Source organism: Eptatretus burgeri, chromosome 3, assembly GCF_056783735.1.
Source record: "Eptatretus burgeri isolate ZD-2024b chromosome 3, Ebu_testis_v1, whole genome shotgun sequence".
Lineage (NCBI taxonomy): Eukaryota > Metazoa > Chordata > Myxini > Myxiniformes > Myxinidae > Eptatretus > Eptatretus burgeri.
Window position 1 is genome coordinate 71,546,896 of NC_140963.1, and position 16,144 is coordinate 71,563,039.

At 43.4% G+C, this 16,144-nt stretch overlaps 1 protein-coding gene across 4 annotated transcripts in view; it reads right to left on the reverse strand.

Moving 5' to 3' along the window:
* The window catches only part of LOC147030159 (complement C3-like), a 741,443-nt gene that overhangs the window by 415,970 nt on the left and 309,329 nt on the right, over positions 1-16,144 (reverse strand). For all 4 annotated transcript variants that reach the window (XM_085873916.1, XM_085873917.1, XM_085873918.1 and 1 more), the window contains one exon: positions 9,248-9,374. In XM_085873916.1, the coding sequence (XP_085730042.1) occupies positions 9,248-9,374 (127 nt within the window). The remainder of the gene's footprint in view (positions 1-9,247; positions 9,375-16,144) is intronic.

A 16,144-nucleotide genomic window follows, 5' to 3' on the forward strand; every position in this document is an offset into this window, starting at 1 on the left:
CGTTTGCATGAAAGAAAGTCATCATGAACTCCAGAATGGAGGATTTGCCATTGGGAGAAATCCCAGTTGGAAAGTTTACACATTGTGTCAGTCCCATGGAGTCAGAGAAGTCATTTGTTGAAGTGCCATGGTTGGTAAGAGAGGTATTGACACCCAGGCAAGTTGCATGGTAATAATTGAAATCACTACATATGAGGAAGAGAGAGAGTTGTGATGAGTGGTGAAACGTTTGTCCATTTGTCTGAGATAGTGATGCGGATCGAGTTGTCACGTCACTGCTATCATTGTGTTCCTTGGTGATGGGATCTGTTTTTGCACTCTTATTGTGAATGGGAGTGATTTTTCTCAGGGAATCAAACAGACTGTGGACAGAAAAAGGAGGATAAGTTGTAGACAGCAGACAAAGGAGAAGCAGGAGTAGCAGTGCTGCATCTGAGCACCTCAATACTTTTGCAATCTCGCACTGCACTGATGGGAGTTAGTGTAGAACATTCCCTACCATTCTCATGTGTAAAAGAGTCAGTCATGAGAAGGCTGTGAGCACAATGGAGTAAAGGTTGGGACAGAGTAGCATGGTTTTGGTTTCTGAGATTTGGAAGCAAACATTGAGATGAAACATTGTGCCTTGTCTTAAATGGAGGCTGAAGTAAGACCATTTGCAATGAGCAATGGAATGAAGGAGAGGATACACTAGAAATGGTCTTAAGAAGGCACCACCAGCATCTTGAGGGAAACTGCTTGGAGAGTTTGGCCTAAGAATACCAAGATGATGTTTCTTGCTTTGCTTAAAGATGGACACATACTTTTTGCAAACCTTATAGAGTGAGCTGAAGTTATCTGCATTTGGGTTAGCTTTTCATATTGAGAAAGCAAGCTGCTTGACTGCATCCACCTCACCAAAAGATTCAGTGTACCAGGGCCAAGAGGATAAATAGGACATCTGCAAACAGAATGGGACAAATATGCAGAGTAGATTTTTGTAAAGTATTTCCAGGCAGAATCAATATCAGGTGCTGTGGAGTTGGTAACCCAATCCTTTTCTGAGAGAGCAGATTGTCATCATTGCGAGTTGGCCTGCGTGAATAAACATGTTGTGCAGTATTGAAGTTGCTCTCGAACAATAGCCAGTAAGATTATGGACTTTGACAGGAAAGTGGTTAGAGGAGCCAAGAGAGGCAGAGTAGGAACAGGAGAGGTTGGATACAAAATCAGATGTGACCAGATACAAAAGGGAGGATGTACCTACCAGTTGGAGAAACCTGAAAAATTTACAGATTGGGTTTGACCAAAATAGTAGTACAATGCTTTAGCTGCAACTCCATGGCTGGTTGATGTCAAGCTTACACCCCATGAGCTGATGTGGCAATTTCAGTCACCACAGTTGAGGAACAGAGTTGGGATGTATGATTATGAGTTGATCTATGTTTATGGAAAAAGAGGACTCATCATCATTGGGTAGACTCAAAGAAATCAGAGACATCCTGCAAGAGGAATGTTTCTTTTAAACATATGATGCCTGGAGCTCCTGAATTGATCTTTTCACCAAAGAGTCTGCTTACTTTGGACATTATCATGGTGAAAGATTAATTTATGCTCAATGACACGTGTTCCTGAGGAAATGATATGATGGATCCACCTGGATGGAGAGATTAGTGACATTAGAATGAAGACTGTTTATTCTTTTAACTTCTCAACTTACACCTCCCAAAACCACATGTTTCTCTAAAGCCTCTTCTTCTTCCTGTAACTTTCATCATCCTACCAGTTTCCTTGCCGGTCTAAATTCACCAAACACCTTCAGGATTTTTCTTCAACCTTTCCTTTCTCCAATGTTACGTAATCTTTATCAAAACAAAAAACAAAAACAAAAAAACAAACAAAACAGTTTCAACAAAAAAACAAACAAAAAATGTTTCAACTTCCTCTTTCACACTTGTGATTCTCAGTATTGTATCATAATTCACTTCTCTTTTTCTTCTTTAAAAGACTTTTCAATTCGACCTTTCCTTCATCCCACGTTGAAAGAGTCCACTGTTACAACGTTTCTTTTCTCCAATACCTTAATTCTTCTTTATTGCATCCCTCAAGTAATGTCTTTCATCGCATCTCTGACTTAAAAATTTTAAAACTCCCAGTTTGCAATGCATGTTCGTGTTCCATCAACCATTCTTTTTTTCCAACTTCAGTGCCAATTCAACCCACCTACTTAAATATACCTCTTCCTAACCCCTAACCCCTCACCTGTTATACCCTCTCATAACCCTCCCATCTTGCTCATCATCCTACCTCAACTCTTGGCACCTCTTCACTGTCTTCTGCTTCAGTATCAGCTCCTCCTCTGTTGCCCCAAAGTGTGTGGTATTCTAACATCTGTGAGCTCCATTCTAACCTAACAGATATCTCTCTCTCAATCAGTACACTCCCCATCACCACAAACATGCTCTTCCTTCCTCTCAGCACATCTCCCCCTCTTTCTAACCCCTCAAAACTTGTACCTCCCCCTGCCCACTCCCTTCTTCATCATATCACCACCAAGTCTCATTCTTCCCCTCTCCCCAACCTCACCCATTGCCCTCCTGCACCTTGGCCATGCCTGCTCTCCATCTACCCTCCCTCTCACCCCTGCCTCTCAAAGCAACCTTCACACTTTTCCCCCTCACCTTTCTCAAAAAGTCCAATCTCACCCTTCTCCCACAACTCTCCCCTCTCACCCTTCTCCATCCAACTTGCCCCTCACTCCCCCTTCTCAAAGTTTCCCCCCTCACATCCATAAAGCTGCTTCCTTCTCCCTCCCTCTCTCTTCCATATCATCACTCCACCCCCTCCAATCTTCAACTGCCCTCTGTGGGCTCCATTCTAACCTAAATAATAACTGTCTCATCTCAAGTCAGAACTCTTTCATTACTCCCAACTGCATCGCAACCCACCACCAGCGAGCATTTTCTCCTCCTCATCAGGTCCTCTCCCAGATCTCTTCTGCAGTCCCCCACACAACTCTCCTTCCCCCCCCACCCCCCCCCTCACTCTTCCCCTCCCCATCCACTGCACCCAAAGCCTCCTCCCCTCCCTCTTCATTAACAGTGTGGACCTTAAACATCCTGGGCCTTCGCTCAAACCTGACAGATCTTTCCATACAGGTTGCCACTGATAAACCAGACATAATCTGCTTAACAGAAACTTTCCTCCTTCAAGACATCTATGACTCCCAAGTATCTCTCCTTGGTTACTCCCTCCTCTGGAATGACATACCTGAGCCTCACCCTGGCGGCGAAATTGCTCTCTTCATCAACGACTCTATTCTTCACTCTCTATGCACTGCCCTCACTCCCCCACACCTCCAGGAATACCTCGGGCTATGGCTTCCCTCCACTCCCACCTCATGTTTATATGCATGTTGCTCCATCCACCAAACAGTGACGACTCCATTTACATCTCGCTCTCTGAAAACATAGACCAATTTCTATCCTCTCATCCCAACTCTCTCTTCCTCATATGTGGAAACTTAAATTGTCATCATGCCAGTTGGCTGTGTGTGGGTACCTCCCTCACCTGCCATAGCACATCAGCAAAAGATTTCTGCCACTCATTGGGACAGACACAATCTGTCAACTTCCAGACCCGCATCTCAATCAACAGTACTCCATCTTTTCTGGATCTGATTTTGACAAATTTCCCTGAAAATATCTGCTGCTCTTCCTTTGATCCAATCGGTTCATCTGACCACGCACTTGTCAAAGTAGACATCTCTCTAGCTGTTATTGGAGAACCATCTCAGCGCCGACGAGTCTGGCATTTCACCCAGGCCAACTGGCAGGGACTTCAAGCAGCGAACAAACTTCTAGACTCGTTTCCCATCTCTCCTTTCTCGAACATCAACTCGGCCTGGGAATTATTTAAAAGAAACTTGCTCGTTCTCAGGGACACATTTATCCCATCTCATGTTCAGTTGTCCTACCCTTCCACCTGCACATGGTACATTGAAGCTTGTGGTGAGGCAGTTGTCCTGAAACAACTTGCCTTTACCTCATTGAAGGCAAACCCAACTGAAGGCAATCTCAGTTCCTTCCACAAAGCTCGGAACAAGTGTGTGTCTACCCTCAGGAGAGCCAGAAAACAACAACTGTCTCATCTCAAGTCAGAACTCTCAAACCGGTTTCCCTCCTCCAAATCCTGGTGGCATCTCGTCAAGTCTGTTCCAGGCGCATGTTCCTCCCCAATCCCCTCCCTCACCTCAAATGGCCACACAGCTGACACTGCACGTGAAAAGGCTGAATGCCTGAACTCAGTGATGCTTCTAAATCTTTTGTCCCAAACCCGTCACTTTCTGAACCCACCTCATCCAGTCGCACCCAACAGTTCCTGGACTATTTGTCCTTTTCTCCTGACAAGGTGGAGAGCTTGCTGCCAAACCTCGACTCAGGTTCTGCAACCGGCCCAGAGAACATCAGCCCATGTGTTCGAAAAAAAAAAAAAACTCTCTCTCTGTCTCTGTCTCTGTCTCTGTCTGTGTCTGTCTCTGTCTGTCTGTCTCTGTCTGTCTGTCTGTCTCTGTCTGTCTGTCTGTCTCTGTCTGTCTGTCTCTGTCTGTCTGTCTCTGTCTGTCTGTCTCTGTCTGTCTGTCTCTGTCTGTCTGTCTCTGTCTGTCTCTGTCTGTCTCTCTCTGCGTGTCTCTCTGCGTGTCTCTCTGCGTGTCTCTCTGCGTGTCTCTCTGCGTCTCTCTCTGCGTCTCTCTCTGCGTCTCTCTCTGCGTCTCTCTCTGCGTCTCTCTCTGCGTCTCTCTCTGCGTCTCTCTCTGCGTCTCTCTCTGCGTCTCTCTCTGCGTCTCTCTCTGCGTCTCTCTCTGCGTCTCTCTCTGCGTCTCTCTCTGTCTCTCTCTGTCTCTCTCTCTCTCTCTCTCTCTCATAATCACCCTCTCAATTTGCTCAAGGTCATCTGCCATCTGCTTGGAAATCAGCAAACATTACTGCCCTGCATAAAAAAGATACAAAAACAGATCCCTGCAACAACAGACCAATCAGCCTTCTCCCAATCATCAGCAAGGTTATTGAATCCATCATCGCTTCAGACATTAAATCCTTTCTCTTCTCCAATGGCTTTATTTACAATCATTAATTTGGTTTCAGACCAGGTCACTCTACCCTGGAAATGCTGCTTCTGCTCTCCCAACAATGGATGGAGGTCCTCAATGCCAGACATGAAATTAGAGCAATATCTCTGGACATATCACGTGCTTTTGATATGGTCTGGCACCCTGCCCTGCTCACCAAACTCTCTTCTTATGGTATCCAAGGCCATCTCCACTCATGTCTCGCAGACTTCCTCTCCTGTCGCAGTCAACGTGTGGCGCTAAATGGAGTTCTTTCATCCCCTCTTCCTGTCCAGGCTGGAGTTCCTCGAGGTAGCGTTCTGGGCCCTCTTCTTTTTCTGGTTTTCAACAATGATCTCTCTGACTCTCTAGAAAATCCTCTTTATCTCTTTGCTGATGACTCCACCCTCTGACATACCATCTGTCATCCCTCAGACCGGCATGCAGCAGCTTCTTCACTGACTGCATATCTGCGTAAAATCACAAACTGGTCCAACACGTGGAACATGTCTTTCAATTTGGACAGATCTCACACTCTCACGATGTCTGTCCGAAAGGACCGTTTAGAAACACTCACCCCCATCCACTTTCTCAACAATCCTCTGGAAGATGTCCTTTCTTTCAAGCTTCTGGGTCTCACTATCTGCCATGACCTTTTCTGGGAAAGCCACATTTCAAACCTGGCCTCCAAAGCCAGTCGCCGACTGGGAATCCTCCATCGTGCAAAGTCCTTCCTTGGCCCACCTGAGCTCCTGATCACTTACAAAGCTTTCGTCCGCAGCCTGATAGAGTACTGCTCTCCCCTCTGGGCTGGTGCTCCTGCCTCTCACCTTTCTCGGCTTCACGCTGTGGAAACCAAGGCATTTCGGATCATTGGTATCTCCCGCAAAGAGGCTGAGTCTTTGGGCCTCTCACTCTCTCACCGCAGGTCGGTTGTCTTTGTCTTCTACCGTCTCCTCTCCAGCCGCACCCCCCCCCCCAGCTCTCTCTGCAATTTGTCCCCACATTTCCACAAGGTGCTCAAGGTCCGCCAACAACCCCCTTCTGGTAAAACTACCAAAATCACAAATCACTGCTCACCTTCACTCTTTCATTCCTTATTTTTCCTGCCTTTGGAATAAACTCCCTCACTCTATTCAATCCCATTCTTCCCTCCACCCTTCAAAACAGCTGTTCACCATCACCTATCATTCCCCATTCAAATCCTTGATCTTTTCTACCCCCTTTAATCCACCCAAACCCACCTCCTTCAAATTCCTTGCTTTCCTTCCTGAAAGTCCCTGTAATGTCCATCTTGTATTCCCCATGTTCCCCACCACATCCCTCTCCCTTCCACAGATCTCCTAATGTCTCTGTTCCCCAGTGTTGTATCCTTCCCACTCCCACCCCTCGTCTCATGCCCCCCTTGCTGTGCGTTGTATGTTCGCTCTGATATGAGCCTCAACAAGATATACAAAAAAAGTAAATAATTTGTGACTGGATGGTCATGATTTCCTCTTTAGGACATTGTTGTACAGTATTGCAATGTGAGGAGTGCTGTGGCCAACTGTACAAATCAACAGCTTGAATTGAGGCCATATATCCCCCATGTGATCGATTAACATATGTCTGATGCAATGCAAACTTATCCGAGCTCTAAGCCGATCCAGAACCGGCAAATATTTTGCCAAAATTACCAAGCCTGCTCCAAACAGAGTTTTTAGGCTGTCAGCCTCCCCCCCCACCCACCCCGAGGTAAACAAAATTATCGTAAAAATTAAAAAAAAAAAGTTGCACACGATGGGAAAGGAAGATGAAACACATTGAAATGCAATTTAAAAGAGGGTTTTTTGAAATATACAATTTTTAAAATATATATTATGTCATACATTTGTAGGTCAGTAGAATTTCTCCATGACTCAGGAATTATCTGACAGATTGCAAAATTTTGGGGTATGTCACGACTAAAATAGTGGCATCAGTGAGATGAGGTGAACAGGCCAAGGACGTATCAGCAGTGAAGATGCAAAAGTGTTCTCTGGGAATGAAGATCATCACAGCTAAGGAGTGGGAATTTTGCTCAGCAAGTACTGAGCACTCATTGAGGGGAAGAACTAGTTGAGTGGAAGCCAGTCAACAACTACAAGATTTCACACACGGCATGCAATGGTCACCATCATGCAAGTCTATGCGCACACTAAGACAGCAATGGAGGAAGAGAAAGACCAATTCTATGAACAACTGCAGGACACATTGGATGAGATACCCAGCTATGACATAAAACTGCTCATAGGTAATATGAATACACAACTCAGTGGCAATCAACGAGGTCTGCACACCACCATCGGGCCACATGGGTCAGCCAGAACCCTCAGCAAAATTTTGAAAGATACTTGGCCTTGTGTAGTCTCACCATCAGCAACAAATTCTTCAAACACAAGGACATTTACAAGAAGACATGGAGGTCACCAGATGGCAATACCTTAAATTAAATTGACTGTGTGCATCAGCAATGGAAGGTGTACATCCTTACAAGATGTCCAAGTATACAGAGGTGCTGTTGTAGGATCTGACCACAACCTTGTGATTGTTAACATCCACCTGAAATTGACGAAGACAACGACTAACTCAACAATGTCAGTATGCCTTGAAGAAACTGAAGGATAAGGGCACAGCACAAAGTTTCCTGCTAGCCCTTTCCAACTGGTTTGAAGCCCTGCAAGGTGCAGGTGACTTCAAAGAGCAGTGGACGATCTTCAGGGATGCGAACAGAGGCAGCATGTATCACCATTGGGAGTTGGAGAAGAACCCATAAAGATCATTCAATCAGTGGCCCAACATGGAAGCTGATTGATGAAAGGATGGGAGTCAAAAACAGGAGAGACCAGGAAAGGGTAACAAACCGGAGACAGCAAGCAGCTGAAGAATACAGACAACTGGACAAAGTCATAAAAATGAGTTGCAGGAGACAAGATGAGCTGGATGGAGGAGAAAGGCACAAGAGGGAGCCAATCAGAATGATACCAGCACATTGTACAGAATAGTGTGAGAACTGAGTGGTACGAACAGTAACATCTCAGTACCAATCAAGGACAAAAATGGAAGAATATTAGACTAACAAATGAAGAGCAAGACGAAAGGTGGAGGGAACACTTCAGTGAGGTCCTCAACCAACCCATCCCTAGCTACACATTCATATTCAAGAGATCCCTCTTCCACTGGGAGTCAAAATGGGTGAAAATAGCATTCAGGTCACAAAAGCAGTCAAGAATCTGAAGACCAAGGCCTCTGAACTTGATGAGATTCCGGCAGAACTGCTGAAGCATGGTAACGTCACTGCAGCAAAGCTCACGAACCTCTTCAACAACATTGGGACAGCTGAGGATGTCACAGATGACTGAAGAAAGGGAGTCAACATCAAACTGCCGAAAAAGGGTAATCTCAGCGACTGCAACAACTGGAGAGGAATCACATTGTTGTCAGTACCTGGGAAGGTTTTCTGCCCAGCACTCCTTAACAGATTAAAGGTGGAAATTGAGAGTTCCCTTCCAGAGGAGCAGGCTGACTTCAGGAGCACCAGGTCATGTAGTGAGCAGATCTTAACGCTGAGGAACATTTTCGATCAGAGTTTAGAGTACCAGAAGCCCCTTGTCATCAACTTTGTTGATTTCAGGAAGGCTTTTTACAACATCCACTGACAGTCTCTCAGGAACATCATTCACAACAATGGTATCCTCAAGGGGTATATTAACATCTTTCGTGCCCTCTACCACAACTCCAGCTGCTGTGTCAGGACAAACAAAGGCACTACTGTCCCATTCAACATCAAAAAATAGCTTTGTGAAGGACACTATGAGATCTATCTTTAACATCCACCCACTAATGCTGGCAGATGTTTAATACCCAGTTTAATGCTCTTCCAAGAAATAGCACACACATGAATGTGTCGGCCTGCATGAGAAACATTAGGATGACAATTTGTAGCTGGGTCAACATTTAAACCTCAGCTAGATAGCTCAGTCGTGAGTATGCATACTTTTAGTCAATCCTGCTATCCCTCAGTGAGTGCAGAATTCTTAAAAAGCTGGCCTCATTAGAGGTTTATGGTACATTGAAAAAGTTCCTCAGTTGCAGTGCTATTTTAGCATGCTGATGTTGGAGTGAGTTATAAGCAGGTTCAACCTTTATCTGTGCTCCTGTCGCCGTTGGTTGCTGCAAAGATGAGGCCAGAGTCATGAAAGACTCCCATAGCATCTTTTCCTCCTCCAGGGGAACAAGTTCTGTCAAATGTCTCCAAAGCAGCAAACACCTACACAAATGGTATTTTTGTTATTCACAAGCATAGTTGCATTATACATGTAAAAAAAGAACACAAACCTAGAACAAGGAATCCTTTTTAATTGGCACATTAGAAACTGCAGAAGTAAATGAGAGATGTCATTGTTGTCTTGAAATATGCAACTCTGCTGAAATAAACAATTAATTCCGAGAAATAAATGCCATCAGATTATAATCTACATTATGAAAGGAGATTAGAAATGATTTGCAGAAAGGGTTGGAAGAAGAACACTATAGCAAATGCTACGGAAATTGATTGCATGAATTTCGGCAGAAAATATTTCCCTTCCATATAATAACATCCCAAGATGGTGCCATATTCCACATTATAGCGAGAATGGACTCATATCACATGTCCAAGGGCATGTTCCATGAGCAAGCGGCTTGCTATTGTTTTACTAGCCAGTCCTTCTGTATCAACTGCTTTGCAAGTCACTTGCCAAGCCAGTTGGCAAGCAGCATATGCAATGAACAGAGGTGCTTCCTAATGTCAGCAAAAATTGCCACCAAAGTTGGATTCAAAACCAATGAAATGTTTAAGATCAAGCATATAGCCTATCCCTGTAATGCATAGGTCTGCTCATAATATAATTGAAACGTGAATTTCATACCTTTATTGTTACTCGCACTTTTCATCCTCATTCTTTAAAATCGAAAACATGCAAAACCCCTCCACCACCACCCCCAACCCACTCAAAATGCACAACGGCAGGTTCATGGATAAGGTTGACAGGACACTCCTCCTTCTGACTCCCCATTTTTTTCTTTCTTTTCCTCTTCCAAGAGGAAGATGCTAAATCTGCTAGCATGCCAACAACATAACTTTTCCTCTTTTCTGTGTAGGTGCTGCTAACACAAGAAATTTGTTTTGTGAAATTGTCACATGAGGGTAGAGTAAAACTGAAAAACATGACCCAGACAGGATTTGCTCGAGAACCACAACGGCATTGTTTACATCAGAGACCGCCATGTTGCTAAGCTATGCCGATCACTCTGTTCTATTGCAGTGCTACCTTGAAGGCTTTCAAACAAGCAAGCCGCTTATTAACAGAACACGACCAGGTTTGTGGCCTTCGTGTTTGTCAGTTTTACAGCCCATCATGTTATTTATTACCTCCGCCACTAAAGGTGAATGGAGGCTATGCATTCACCCTGTTTGTTTATTTGTATGTGAGCAGGAAACGGTAGAGTATGTATGTATGTATGTATGTATGTATGTATGTATGTATATATATACATACATACATATATACATACATACATATATATACATACATACATATACATACATACATACATACATACATATATATATATATATATATATATATATATATATATATATATATATATATATATATATATATACATACATACATACATACATACATATATATATATAACGTTATAACTTTTTTTTTGTAAACGTCTGATTTTTTTTTGACAAGATTTCCTTTGATTCCCTGTAGAGCACCTCACAAATCCTCTGAAAATAGACACAGATCTGGCAGATGCTATGGAGAGGCAGTCACTCTGTGGGACAGGGCATGAGATCGAGCAGTGAATGCATTAAATCATATATAGTCAGGTTCCTTGTGTAATTTCGTTGGAATTTTTTGGAGAGTAGCAAACCTATAGATTTTTGAGAAGTTTAAAATCTATTTAAATAAAAAAAATGATGTTTCACATTTTTTCAACTTTTGGAAAGGTCGTTTTGGGGTGAAAAACGCTTTTTTTGAATTCCAATTTTAAAAAATCTGAAATAATACAAAATAACCAACTGATGATGGATTACTGTTAAATGGCTAACAATGGATTTTATAAGATAATAAAATGTTGCATTTTGACTGTCGGTTGCCATGGAAACAGCATTAATTTCCATTTTTTAACATATATTTTTTTTAATTATATTTTTCATCGGATGGCCTAAATAATTGTGAAATATAGTGACCATGACTAACTTACACATAAGTATTATGATTTTCAAGTATTGGAACAGTTGGTTGCCATGGAAACGACCATCTGTGCAATGAAACATTGGTGTGTCTGTTGTTCAATATCAGAAGGTTTCGGCACCTTCAGTAGTAAAACGTTTGCTTTTAAGTTTTTGTAGTTTGATGTATTGTAAGTGTGATCTTGTAGGGAACATAGGTGACGCCACGTCGCGACGCCATGCCATCGCCTCAGGTTACGGTTGCTGGGCGTGGCATGACGTCGTCATGTGGCGCGGCACGCGTCCAAGCACGTGCAGCACTATGACGTCATTTTCAGTTCGCTTCGTTTATTCTCAAAGAATGCCATGTTCAAGGCCATGATGAAGTATCTCCACAGAGTAGAGACAATTCTGCATTTTGTTGCAGCATCTCGGAATGCCGACTTAAACCTTCATCAAGCCGGTGAAGAACTCAGCAAGATATTTTTTGCCATGGACAGAATGAAGTACAAGCAGCTCTGGACAAGGTACATATATATGACATGTATGTGCTTAAGACCAGCCATCCAGAGACCTGGAGGGAGCTCGAAGCAGGCAATATTTCGGTCACCAAGAATACTATCCCATTTGTATCGATCGGAGCAGACCACGCTGTTGAACATCTGACCAGGTTGCTGAAGGTTCACTCTGGTCTAATTGGCATATCAAATAATGCAAATGCCAGACAGCGATTCTTCTTGGCTGCACCTGAACTGTCACGCCTGTCTTGTGAGTTTAAGGGACAGTTTGGTCTGAAGGAAAGTGAGATCACTGAGCACCATGGCCTGTCTCCAAGTGTCGTTAAGCGTGAACACAATGCAATTGACCGAATCAAGGCTGCCATACTTAGTCATGAAAATCCATTTGAAGTTGTGGGTAACCAGCTCTTCAATGTGGTCACCCACGCTTATGTGCCAGAATAATTTGTACCACAGATACTGAACATTGATGAAACAGGACAGAATCTCTAGGAAGATTTTGTTGCTAAACGGATCAATGGTGATGTCAGCCTATGGGCACCACTGAAGAAGGAGAAGAACAGAATGTACAATGTACATGTCTGGCAATACAACACTAGCAATCAAGATCAGGGACAAGACAGTAGATCTAAAAGAAACCAAGGATTTGTATGGTAGACTGATGGTACTCTCCAGATCCAGCAGGGACGTCGACCAGAAGGATGCAATTGGCAACTTTGAATTCACTGTGACACCGAGGGCCCTGTTTGCACCAAACGGTAGCTTATTGTCATGCACCGACAAGTCGAAGCTAATCCACAACTTGGAGAAGTTTGCCAACAAGGAACCGTCTTTACCAGAAGATGAGCTTGATGCCACACACATGGAACCAGCACCCGCTGATGCTGTAATTGATGGCAGTACTAGCACGAAGGTCACAGTCGTGGATGGAATGGTAGTTGTCCAGAAAATTATGAAGAAACCAGCAATGGTCATGACAGTGAAGGACCTCAGTGAATGTTTCAATGATAGTGTGATGAGTCTGACCAGAGGCTTCGACCATGTAATTCTTGTTTTTGATACATACAAGCAGGATTCCCTCAAGAGCACAACCAGAGACAAACGACATCAAGGAAAGGCACCAGTCCAATATCAGGTCAAGGATAATACCAGTATCAAACACATCACGATGAGTCGATTTCTGTCCCATGACCAAACCAAGGCTGATCTGACAGAGTACTTGGGAGAGAAAACTCTAGAATACAACCACGATTCAACAAAGGTGGTAGTCGTTTCAACATCTGGGCGGACGTCGAGCAACAGGGGTCTCCAATTTGAGGCGAATAACCATGAGGAGGCTGATACGTTGATGATCCAGCAAGCAATAGCTGCATCACAGCAACACACGGGAGATATTGAGCTGATGATATTCTCACCTGATACGGATGTTCTGGTTCTTGCCATAGCAAACTATCATCACCTGCCAAGACACACATCTATCTCAATGGCATCTAGCATTGTCAAAATCGAGCCAATCTGGAAGGCACTAGGTGAGGAGAGAGCCTAGGCATTGCCAGCCTTCCACGCATTCACAGGTGCCGATAATACTGGGCGGTTCGCTCGACATGGTAAGGCAAAGTGGTTCCAGTGCTACTTGAAGGCCGATGACGACATGGTAGATGCCTTTGCTATGCTCTGTAAGGATGCTCAACTGTCAGAGGACCTATACACAACTTTAGCAAGATTTGTCTGTTCAGGTTGTTGTCCAAGTGGTGTCAATATTTCCAGAATCCCTGAACTTCGGTGGCATCTCTTCTGTAAGAACATGGCTGAGAATGACAAGTTACCACCAACTGTCGGTGCTCTGAGGCAGCATATCATGCGGGTACATATCCAGGCATACGTTTGGGGTCAAGCAGCAATTTCTCAGCAAACATTTCTTGATCCATTAAAGAATGGCTTCCACAAGGACACGAGTGGTCAACTCAAACCGACAACAACAGAATTCTCCCTGCACCAAAGGCAATTATCGAGATGATAAGGTGCCAGTACAAGACAGAATGTTCATCACAGAGATGTTCCTGCAGGGCCAAGAACTTAACATGCACTGATCTTTGCATGTGCAGCACTTCTTGTGAGAATGACGAGGACTCAAACATTGAACAACATGACCAGGGTAGTGATGATGACGATGGCAATGATGAGTGACATTAGAGACAGTGATGCCAATTGGCTACAAACTCGTATTTGACATTAAGTACATTTCACTGATCACCATATTCATGTGTTACTTGTTTCAAGATTTGAAAGCAATACATTAAATAAACGGTAATATGACAAAATGATAGCAGTTTCCATGGCAACCATTGCTCAAAATACAGATATATGTATTCTATATTAAGAACTGTCCTCTAGTTAACAATTATGCATCATCAGTTGCTTGCTTGCGATTAATTTTTAATTTTCAGAACTGAAATTTTAAAAAAAGGGGTATTACCCCAAAACGACCTATTTGACCACATTATCTGCATTGAAAAAATGTGAAACATGGATTTTCTGTTTTGATATTGTTTAAGCTTTCCAAAAATATTGGGGTTTGCAACTCTCCAAAAAATTCCAACGAACGTCAAATTATGGACACAAGGAACCTGACTAATAGCTCAATGAAGCTCGTTAATTTTGGCACGTTCCTAAATTTTTTGTTCACTCAATATAATTCTCCAAACAGCAGAAAAAGACAAGTTTAATGCTTTGGAAATTTCACATTTTCTTCTGTATCTATGGAAAAGGAGGGGACATGGCCTTGCTTGCTTAAAGTAAATGGGTATATCGGCTTAGTTAGAAGACTCGTTATTTCTTTAAATTTTCAGATTTCACAACATATTTTGACATTTATTTAGTCTGGACGATATCCGATCCTCAAAACCGAAATAATATTTCGATGATGTACTTCAGTTAGTCTGTGAGAGTAGATCATGGAAAATGTATCATGTAATGCATGAAATCGCAACAAGCTCCAAATTTGAAAACTATCGTACTGCCAAAAAGCAATGTATACAGAGATTCGTAGCTGTGATGCACAGGCATTTTTCCAATAATATGACTGTGGAAAGTGGAAAAAAAAAAACTTTATCGTGAAGAAATTGTTGCAGCCTGTTCCAAGTCAAGGCATGGTTGAGCAGGCCAAAAAACATGGTGGCTTCAGACCCCAGTGAGGTTACCCAGAAAATGCCTTAAGATCCAGAGAGTGAGGTGGCTGAGGATCGCCTGATGAAGGATGTAATTAAATAAGGCCATTAATTATCTTCAAAAGGGGGTGTTTTAATTAACCCAAACACCCAATTTTCACTCTTGCACTTCGTTGGAGTTTTCTTCGTATGCATGCAAAGTTTCAGGCTGATAGGTTTTATGATTTTGCAGTTATGGAGGAAACACACTGACACACTGACACAGTGACACAGTGACACAGTGACACACACACACACACACACACACACACACACACACACACACACACACACACACACACACACACACACACACACACACACACACACACACACACACACACACACACACTTAAGGATGGTTGTGGGAGGCTGGTGAGAGTGGGGGCAGTACTGAAGGTATGGGAAAGATATTTCAAGGAGATGTTGAACTGGGGAGGGAGCAACGGTGAGCTGGTGGAGTTTCCTTGTTATGTAGAGAGGAAAGTAGAATTAGTGGAGATCACGGATGAGGTGAAGTATTAAAGTGGATGAAGAAGGGTAGAGTGCCAGGCATTGATGAGGTGAATACAGAGATGCTAGTTGCTATGAGAGAAGTTGGAGTCAGTTGGATGAAGAGGTTGTTGAATGTATGTGAGAGGGTTTGATTCTGGAGAATTGGAGTGTCCAGTGTGGCAGACGCTGCTTGCTCGGGCCAGCTTCACACAGCCAACACACCATAAATTGTTACAGGAGTTGAGCGTCTGCTAAAGGAAACCCATCACATTATGCTGGATGAAGTGGTCTCTGAATTGAGCATAATAGCCATGGTTCAGCACACCATATCATTCACAACATGCTGGGGTTCCGCAAAGTGTCTGCAAGGTGGGTACATAGACACTCACACCCGAACTGAAAGAACTCCACTTTTAAACTTTCTGTCCTAGGCGTACACCTGCTGCAACAATAAGCATGCATCACCATATTGCATTTTCATTCTGTGATGGATTTCACTGGGATTCACACCCTCACTTCCCAAGAAACGGATGACAGAACATTGCTCCTCCCTGGTGCATGCTTCTAAGGAGCCGCCATCTTGGAACTG